Raw genomic sequence first — 10,789 nt, 5'->3', positions numbered from 1 at the left:
AAACATTTACCAAGTTATATAATCATATACACAGAAAGCTCAAACTCTCATGGGTAACTTCCAACAAAATCCTTTTTTTTCAGTGCTGTATTTTTCAATGATGACTTTTGAAACGTGTTGATTAAGAAAAGTTCATAAGATTAGCAAGAAGCTGGAAAACATCTAGCTTTTATTTGCTTCAAGTGGGGGTGGGGGGAATTGTAACCACAAAAAAATATAAAACGTAAGGGAAAATTGCTAATTAGGATTCAGACCGGAGTGAGATATCTCATTTGACAACATGACCTCAGCTTCATCAAACTATCCCAAAATAATCAAGACTCATTTACTATTAATACAAACAATACAATATTTGGAGATGACTCATGTTTTTATGAGACTATAAAGACCAATACGCAACACTGTCTCCTTTCCCATATTATATATACTACATTGATTATTATTGTCTGTCATTACTATGGTGACTGTTCTAATAAGTAAAAATGTACTAACAGTTCACCATTTAAATCTTCTCTCTTTTCTACTTCTTGATGTGCCATGTTGGTTAGCACAGTTCCACTTAAGATTGACCTAGAACCATGATTTCCAATCTCCAATGTAAAGCCCAAAAGGTAGGCTACCATTATGTCAGATCGTGAAATACGTGTTCAAAAAAATGTTTACGTGGTCAAATTATTAGATCGGTCCAAAAAAAATGGTGTTAATTTTTAACGCACTGCAAAAATTAATGTGGACCAGAATGTACACGTTATATTTGCATAGTAGCAGTGTGCAAATCAGGGAGCCAAATGAACGTCTCTCTCAACGATGCGATTTGTTTCCTGAGGTTCACCAAAAAGGATCTGTTCATAAAGAGCCGTTTGTTCGCGAACAACCCATCACTATTGGACACACAGCAATTCTGAGGTTGCGGGACCTTTGAAAAAGAAAATAATGAGCTGGTTGAGATGCTCAGAGCTACAGTATTGGTAAAGAGTACACAATGGAAATCAGTCCTATTAAGTCCTCAACTCCGCAGGAGTCATAAAATGTGATCCACCAGTCTTTTGCACACCAACTCAACCAAAATCCTGGAACCACTGGATGTTAAATAAATGGGCTTCTGTTAAAGAAAAAATGGTCCAAGTCCCTGTTGCTAATTCAATAAAGTATATAGCAAAATGTAAAAAGTAATATGCATAATTTCTGAGGGATTTTCAGGAGTTGGGGCAAGTGGTTAATGAGCATTTTGCCAGCGTGAGGGCCAGTCGTTCTCCATCCAGTGTTGCAGAAGCCGCAGCACATCAATGCGCTGGTAGACTCGGCAAAGTTCGGTGAGCTCAGTGACGGTCTTGTGGTTGTTGCGCAGCAGGAACTCTTGTGTGGGGCTGTGGCACATTGAGCCCTGGGTCCGGTGCTCCAGCAGAGTCAGCTCATCATAGCTCATACCCCAACGGCTCGCAAAGTTCTTCCAGTTCTTAACAGTGCAATGATTTGGGTCCAGTTTAAGACGCAGTAAGTCCAGCAAGTCCTTGTCATCCATCAGATCACTGATCTTTGGAGGTGGAGCTGAGCAACAGCACTTCTCACAGGGGTTGTTCAAGAACTGCAGCTCCTTGGGGAAGTCTAGGGGGTAGGAATTGGGGCAAGGAAAATGGAATTACTAACAGCCTTGGAAATATATACACTGTACATGGAAATGATTAGACTACCATTTTAGGTACACGTATGTTAGTGTAATGCAACTGTGTAGAAAATATGTAGAACATGTGCTTGGAAATGTTGTTCGGAAATAGAGTATACATCATGATAAAAACGCTAATTTAATTTACCTTGTAAGATGGAGCCTGTGCAGATGCACTCCACACCAACTTCTACTGGCTGTATGAGGTTGGGTAAAACAAAACATTACATTCAGTTGTTGTATTTCTAGAGTGGAATTAACTACAAATATGATTCAGAATACCTCACAATATTCTAATTGATACCATTAAAATAATCACAACCTTTTTAAACCAACTCACAACACCTTTCCTATGGAAAAAAAGTGATCATTCACACCCATCAAAATGGTCTTGTGGTTTTGACACCAACAGCTAGTTTCCGTTACAAAGGCTCAAACATTACAGATAGCCAGGGTATGACATTTTCAGATGCTGGGTAAGAGGTTTGGAGTTATATTTAAAAAGCTACAGTATACAGGAGCATCCTGTCAAGACTAGTCACCACATTTTCACATTAATATCATGAACAAAGAAACAATACACTTTAGCTCAGTGCAAGTGACCCCATTACACACCTGTCTTATTCTGCCTGAGGGAGGTGTGAGGTAGCCAGGTGGCATGGACCTCAGCTGCAGTGTCACTGCATCTGGAAAGGTCAGATGGACGGTGTAAGTGAATGCTGTACTTTCTCATCAGAGTGCACAGAAAGGCACATCAGTTGTGTGAACAGATGTACTGAGCTTAGAGCACCCACCTTGAGGTTCTGTGACTTGGACTGGATAGTTGGACTTCAAGGACTAAGAGACACAAAACACACATGTTCAGCTTTGCTGGGAAGTGGTACACTGATGGATTGTGATCTTAATACTATATATCAATGCAGATATTTATGCTGATCTACATCTTTTAAGACCGAGAGGTAGCAATGAAAACGTCTGTAAATTGTGTGAGAAAATTATACTCTGTGTTGGATAGCGAAAAGTGGCTTGTTGCAACTTGCTTCTATATCAGTCCCTGGGCATAAGAAATTCCAGCATAATGTACTCAACTATGCTTCAATTACTTTACATGGCTATTTTCTTCTCAATCTAAACAGGCCGAAGAGTTAGCTCAAAAGAATATAACAAAATTATTGCTAACAAAAACAATGTATCTATTCAATTAAAGGGATAATCCACCCCAAACCTCTAATTCCAATTATTAACAGTGTTAAATAACACTAATATGTGAAAACAATATTTTTTGTGAACAAATGTTTAATTTTGTCATTATAACAAGCTTGGTAGCAACATGAAAATAATTGTGGGAAAATGTTGCAGTTCAAGTTGACTACAAAACCCACCATGGAATGCTCTCTCTGGGCTGGCTGACAAGTTAGATAGGTAGCTAGCTAGCAAATATAGCTACACACAATAATACCAAAGTCCATATCAGCATGTGAAGTAGCTAGCTAGCTGTAAAATCACCTAAACAAACTGCACTGTCAATTTAGGAGTGTATCTCAGTGAGTTAAATTTGCAGTTCGTCACTACCGAGAGCGAGTGCAGAGTGTGTTGCTATGGCAACAACAGCCAATTCTCACATTTCTCACAGGGCACATTGTGAGATGGTACTTAAAAGGAGAAACTGAGTTGAATAATTTGGTACACTGTTTAGATTGAGCACATCTAAGCAAAATATATACTTTGTCATGACGATATAAAACGGATGAATGTGTTCTATTGGCCGATCTGGAAGGCAGGTAATTGTTTTAAAAGCGTTATGAAATGTGATAGTGTGTTATCACCTATCTCCAGTGACGAGAAACTGGTAGCTATGACGAGTTTCTACATGATTTTCAGATTTCCCAGACGGACCATTTAGAAGTTAAATCATTGGGTATAGTTCTATTTTAACCACTGATAGAACATCGGCTTTCACCAAATAGACAGGTGTTTCATGATTTTTTATTTCTGGGGGTGGATTATCCCTTTAAATTCAGATAGTACATTTGTTTACACTAGTTTGTTTCAGATGATATTAGGAGGGTCGTACCATTTCTGCCATGAAGCTACTAGTATCTGTGTCCTCCACTGGTTCAGAGATTATTCTATCTGTCGAGACAAGACAGGTGTAACAGGGAGATTACATGAAGAGAACAATGCACAAAGGACAATATTGCAGATTTTATAGAAAATTATGGCTGATGGAAATGGAATGCAGTTTTTCAACAAAGCAAATATCAGCATGAAGAGGACACATTAAATCTGAACTTATTGAGTGTCCTGGGTCCTGATAGTTGCAGACGTACAAAGCCCTCTTTTCAGCTCTAAAACATACCTCTACAAGGCTATGCAGGCCTCTATCAGTCTGCGTCACTGTGAGGCTATTGTATGAGACCTCAGAGTTCCAAATAAAGAGCTACTCTGACCTTTCTTAGGTTACACTCCATGAAGCTGACACTCACTTCAGCTTAAATGGGAACCTTGGATTTATAAACACATTCAAGTTAACCAAAGACCATTTCACATGGGTCATATTAATGAAGTTGTTGACACAGTTGAAACTACAGTGTAAGTCAGACATAGATCTCAAAACGACAATACGTGGGTGGATTCACTTCCTCAAACAAGATTAAAAGAATAGCAGGGTTTCTCACATTGGTGATATGAGTAAACACACACACACACACACACACACTTTACTATAATGGAGTTGTAAGGTGTCTCACACCAGGGGCCTGTGTCATTGATTGAACATATCACCAACAAGAAGGGAAATATTGTCAAGACGTCACTTCTTTTGTGGGAGGCAAACTGTGTCAGAGTTTTACATTGCAGTCATACCAGACTAAAATAAATACTAAAACACCCTCACCAGCTTTGATTAGCCAGCAGCATACCACTGCTGGCTTGCTTCTGAAGCTAAGCAGTGCTGGTCCAGGTCAGTCTCTGGATGGGAGACCAGATGCTGCTGGAAGTGGTGTTGGAGGGCCAGTAGGAGGCACTCTTTCCTCTGGTCTAAAAAATAACCCAATTCCCCAGGGCAGTGATTGGGGACACTGCCCTGTGTAGGGTGCTGTGTTTCGGATGGGACGTTAAATGGGTGTCCTGACTCTGTGGTCATTAAAGATCCCATGGCACTTGTCATAAGAGAAAGGGTGTTAACCCCAGTGTCCTGGCTGAATTCCCAATCCGGCCATCAAACCATCACGGTCACCTAATAATCCCCAGTTTACAATTGGCTCATTCATCCCCCTCCTCTCCCCTGTAACTATTCCCCAGGTCGTTGCTGCAAATGAGAATGTGTTCTCAGTCAACTTACCTGGTAAAATAACAGATAAATAAATTGAACAATATTATTTTAAACATATCACAGTCCAGAAACTGTGATAATTTCTGTGGAGGGTACGAACAAAATATTGCAGTATTTTCTGCATATTGACATATTGCAGTATTTTCTCAACCGTTTTTGTTGTTACATAGATGATGATGACAGTGAGACAAGAGAGGAGAGGACATGCCAGTTAACTCACCATATGCCATACTCTCAGTAAGATCAATAACAGCAGAGCAATGATGATCACTGTAATAACCGTGTAATTGCTGATGGACACAAAAATAGAATCTCATTCTAGGTCTGTGGTTACATAGATGTGTACAGATGCTTTGGTAATGCATACTCAATCTCATTCTACCTTCCCCTTTATTAGTGCAATGCTGAGACACATCAGCCCCATGTCCCCTACTCATCAACTGTAAGCAGAAACCCATCTCAGCTCAGCATTGTTTCTGCTCCACAGGGAATGCACAGACATGTAACTACTCGCTCTGCAAGAAGTTCAATAGATGAAATATAAACCACATCATAATAGATCCCTCCAGGCCATGATTCCATAGAGATTAACCTAGATTTTCTAATTTTTGACCACCCATGCCTTTGCTACTAAGATAAGTCGAGTTTCTAAAAGTTTAATCAGACCGTGCAATGTTGCATTTGCTCTGCAGCGACCAAGGCATGCTTTTTTCCACACATGGCTTGAGATGAATGGCGCGCTAATACCTAACTCAATCCATGCAGTTTCTATACCTAAAGCAGAGATGGACAAATGCTTTGAAAGTTTCCTTGTCTATGTACGGTGAATGATTGAGGGTTGTGTGTGTGTGTGTGTGTGTGTGTGTATGTGTTGTAAAACTCAAGTTCCAGCAGGACAAATAAGTTCTGTGATTTTGTTGTGTGAGAGGAGGCTTACTTTGCTGGCCTAAAGCCCTCAGCTTCTGCACAGGCCTTGGCTGCTATATGAAGATTGACAACGCAATAGTAATAAAGAATAAAGAGCTTGTTCTTCAAGGCTTGCTGATGAGGACAATGTTTCAGCATTTAAAAAAGCACAGACATTTTTATGAAAGAATCAGAGCATTGTGCAAAATTGGGGTATTATTGTTCTGCTCATTCAACTGAGCAGGCATCCTCAAGACCCAACAGGTATCTGTCCAAACAGATCACTGAGTAAATGTAATTTATATGTATGAGCTCAAGGGGACAGCTCACATTTTCATACATTTTCCACAGTGTGCGGGAAGTAGGGGTGCTGAGGGTGCTGCAGCACCTCCTAAAAAATACATAAAAAAAAAAAAATTGGAATAAAAAAATTCATAATCTATGATACCAGTCAAAGGTTTGAACACACCTACTCATTCCGGTGTTTTTCTTTATTGTTACTATTTTCTACATTGTAGAATAGCAGCGAAGACATCAAAACTATGAAATAGCACATATGGAATCATGTAGTAACCCCCCAAAAAAGTGTTAAACAAATCAAAATATATTTTATATTTGAGATTCTTCAAAATAGCCACCCACCATTGGCCTTGATGACAGCTTTGCACACTCTTGGCCTTCTCTCAACCAGTTTCATGAGCTAGTCACCTGGAATGCATTTCAATTAACATGTGTGCCTTGTTAAAAGTTCATTTGTGGAATTTCTTTCCTTCTTCATGCATTTGAGCCAATCAGTTGTGTTGTGACAAGGTAGGGGTGGTATACAGAAGATAGCCCTATTTGGTAAAATACCAAGTCCATATTATGGCAAGAACAGTTCAAATAAGCAAAGAAAAATGACAGTCCATCATTACTTTAAGACATGAAGGTCAGTCAACCCAGCAAAAGTCAAGAACGTTGAAAGTTTCTTCAAGTGCATTTGCAAAAATCCTCAAGCTATGATGAAACTAGGACTGCCACAGGAAAACAAAGACCCAGCGTTACCTCTGCTGCAGAGGATAAGATCATTAGAGTAACCAGTCTCAGAAATTGCAGCCCAAATAAATGCTTCACAGAGTTCAAGTAACAGACACATCTCAACATCAACTGTTCAGAGAAGACTGTGTGAACCAGGCCTTCATGGTCAAATTGCTGCAAAGAAACCACTACTAAAAGTTAGCAAAAAGAAGAAGAGATTTGCTTGGGCCAAGAAACACGAGCAATGGACTTTAGACCGGTGGAAATCTGTTCTTTGGTCTGATGAGTCCAAATTTGAGATTTTAGCTTCCAACCGCGCTGTCTTTGTGAGACGCAGAGTAGATGAACGGTTGATCTCCCCATGTCTGGTTCCCACAGTGAAGCATGGACACTGTCGTGATTTCTTTTCAAGGCACACTTAAACCAGCATGGCTACTACAGCATTCTGCAGTAATACGCCATCCCATCTGGTTTGTGCTTAGTGGAACTATCATTTGTTTTTCAACAGGAAAATTATCCAACACACCTCCAGGCTGTGTAAGGGCTATTCGACCAAGAAGGAGAGTGATTGAGTGCTGCATTAGATGACCCGGCCTCCACAATCACCCGACCTCAACCTAACTGAGATGGTTTGGGATGAGTTGGACCGCAGAGTGAAGGGAAAGCAGCCAACAAGTGCTCAGCATATGTGGTAACTCCTTCAAGACTGTTGGAAAAGCATTCCAGGTGAAGCTGTTTGAGAGAATGTCAAGAGTGTGCAAAGTTGTCATCAAGGCAAAGGGTGGCTACATTGAAGAATCTCAAATATAAAATATATTTTGATTTGTTTAACACTTTTTTGGTTACCTCATGATTCCATATGTGTTATTTCATAGTTTTGATGTCAACACTATTATTCTACAATGTATAAAAAAAGTCCAAATAAAGAAAAACCCTTGAATGAGTAGATGGATCCTTTACTAGTATTAGTGGATCGATATAAAAAGTCTGTAGGGCTGGCAACATTTTTTTTCAGCATCTCTGCTTTGGCAGAAAATGTTGTTGTACAATTAAGAACAGTATCTTTCAGGATTCAATAGTTAGAATTACAAGAGTTGTTGCCCTGTCCCTTTCTCTGTTATTCTGGATTCCATTAGAATGACAAAGAACAAAACCCTGTCCTCAAACATTTACATCAAAAGGTGCAAAGTTATGGGCAAAGACACAAAATATCCACATCAAAGTAAATATTTTCTTGATCATATATATATATTTTTTATAACATGGAAAATAACCACTTTTGTTCAGTATTAATTTACCATCCTTACAAACCACTTAATGTAAATGTACAGTACTATATTGTATAAAGGCTGGTCATCTAGGTTTGTACCTGTAGACTTTCCATCACCATGAAGAAAAACAATGGACAATAAAGTTATTGAGTACATTGAGACATCAAGTGGTTTGCGATGATGTGATGTGGCTCAGTTGGTGGAGCATGGCACTTGTGATGCTAGGGTTGTCGGTTTGATTCCCATAGATGACCAGTATGAGGGGTATTTTTATGTTTGGGGAAATCCCACTTGTGAGAAGAGCACATTGAAATGGAATCAATGGAATGTAAGTTATCTTAATTAAAGTATGTCAATGTGAAATGAATTCTAAAACATTTTTTTAAACGAATTATTAAAAAAGTTCAGATAACCAACATTTAAAAAACAAAAGGACTTTTACATTTCAATATTACAGTGGGTCTATTTATTTGTAAATTAGAAGGTTGCTCAAAAAGAACCACTAGCAAAAAAAGGTAGCATCATAAACGACATAGCCTATCTATACCATTTAACGTTTGAAATAACAGTGCAGACTTACCGAATGGCTCCTTAAACGCCTTCAAGCTAGTCATCTTCACACAAATAGATGTGAACATAAGAGAAAAGTCCGTTGCACATAAGAGTAAAATGACAACAGATGATAACGAAATTGAGTCGAATAGTGCAACCGCGTTCCAGAGAGTGCGCTGAGGGGGCGGGAGGTGTAGTTGGTAAAATGACGCTCAATGGGAGAAAAACAAGTTCTGACATCAATGCTATTGGTGCTTTCAAGACAACTGGGAACTCGGAACAAAACGTTTTGAATGGTCATCAAACTCGGAATTCCAAATCGGAAACTCAGGCATCTTTCTAGAGCCCTGCCTTCCGACCTGAAGATCACCAACGTCATAACCTGATCTCGGTTATTTCCCAGTCTTGAAAGCACCATAAAACCGCTCCCCCGACCACAAGTGTCACGTAACTTCCCATACACATAAATTAATGGTAGACATGGAGGCTGACAGACCCCTTCTACAGATTTACCATTCACTTTCCGCCATGTCTGATGACCCGACAATGGGGACTTTTCTTAGTCTATACTATAGGATGCTATTTTACGCTATATAGCCAAGGAAACAGACCGATGCTATGCCCCATAACACTGGTGTGGAAAATAGTCTAAAAACAGTTATAAGGCTATGCAGTGGCTCCAGTTAACCAGTGGTCCAAATTAAAGCATAGGCCTACTTTTTTTTAATGCAGCCACACTTTTTGGGCTAAATTTACACAGGAAGCCAAATTGAGATCTTTTCTCCACTGATTGTGAATATTGAACAGTAGGAAACATCCCAGAATGAAATATGGCGGCCACTCCAATTAATATAAAATGTTACGTTTTGTATGGTATGTAGGCTATTAATTTGTGGATGTCCATCATCCATTTTGTATATGTTACAAATTACAAGTCATATATTTTACAATTGCAATTCGTACAATATGTTACGACTAGCAATCCATACAATATGTTATACATTTCAAAACGTATGATATGTTACGAATTCCAATTGTGTGGCAAAAGTGGCTAACGTTAGCTAGGGTAGGGCATAGGGTTAAGATTAGGTTTAGGAGTTAGGTTAAAGGGGAAGGGTTAGCTAACATGCTAAGTATTTGCAAAGTTGCTAAATAGCTAAAATGTTACAGTTGTCCATGATGACATTCGAACACGCAACCTTTGGTTAGCTCGACATTCACGTTGTTGTATAAAACAGATGATTAAGTCATCTTCTGTCTTGTGTAACCATACTTAACGTAATACAACATTAAGTTGAGTCTCCCGAATTTACATTTACTATGTTACGTCTACTCTATGAGACCAGGCTGCATCGTATAATATAACAGTTAACTTATACTGCATAATATATTATCCCTTTCGAGAGTCCTTTGAAAATTCAAATGTAAAGTTGCTGCCATCTGCTGTACTGTTTGGGTATGTCCTGCACAATGTGGACAAAACACAGCTTCTCTTAGAAATTCAATACAACACATACTTTTATGCCTACGCATTTATTAAGATTTAAGAGTGTTCTGTTGGGGAGTAACTGATTACATGTAAGCATGTACATGTAATCTGATTATTAAAAACTGTAAATCAGGTACATTACCAGTGGTAATATTGTCATCAGATTACAGATACTTTTGAAAAACTAGTTAATTACTTATTTGATTACTTTTCAAATCCGAAAGGTTTGCGAACAAATACATGATGACACCTTTCTATTTTCTCAATCACATTCAATTCAGCAAAAAGGTGAAAGTGTACTCCACCTGAGCGAGTCTGACCACAAGGCATACCACTATAAATGACACACCAAATGTGCTTGATGGATCCTTCTCGTCTTCTTCTAATGCCATTCAAGGGGAAAGTAATACAATAAAATTAATCAGATTACATTACTGAGTTTGAGTAATCCAAAGGTTACGTTACTGATTGCAATTTGACAGGTAACTGTAAATGATTACATTTAGAAAGTAACTTATCAAATTAACGTGGATTGTTTTTAATAATGGCAATAAAAA

General features: G+C 38.8%; 1 protein-coding gene across 1 annotated transcript; it reads right to left on the bottom strand.

Moving 5' to 3' along the window:
• Positions 1-135: 135 nt before the first annotated feature.
• On the bottom strand, positions 136-9,024 carry LOC112254110 (ectodysplasin-A receptor-associated adapter protein). Its single transcript, XM_024426343.2, has 6 exons — positions 8,772-9,024; positions 3,738-3,796; positions 2,458-2,500; positions 2,279-2,349; positions 1,812-1,860; positions 136-1,605 (listed from the first exon to the last, which is right to left on the bottom strand). Exons 1-6 carry the CDS (start codon positions 8,827-8,829, stop codon positions 1,217-1,219), a joined length of 669 nt encoding a protein of 222 aa, XP_024282111.1. The 5' UTR covers positions 8,830-9,024; the 3' UTR covers positions 136-1,216.
• Between the last annotated feature and the right edge of the window lie 1,765 nt (positions 9,025-10,789).

Source organism: Oncorhynchus tshawytscha, linkage group LG01 (genome assembly GCF_018296145.1).
Source record: "Oncorhynchus tshawytscha isolate Ot180627B linkage group LG01, Otsh_v2.0, whole genome shotgun sequence".
In the NCBI taxonomy this organism is placed as follows: domain Eukaryota; kingdom Metazoa; phylum Chordata; class Actinopteri; order Salmoniformes; family Salmonidae; genus Oncorhynchus; species Oncorhynchus tshawytscha.
The sequence above is the reverse complement of the archived record's forward strand: the minus strand, read 5'-3'. Positions and strand labels throughout refer to the sequence as shown.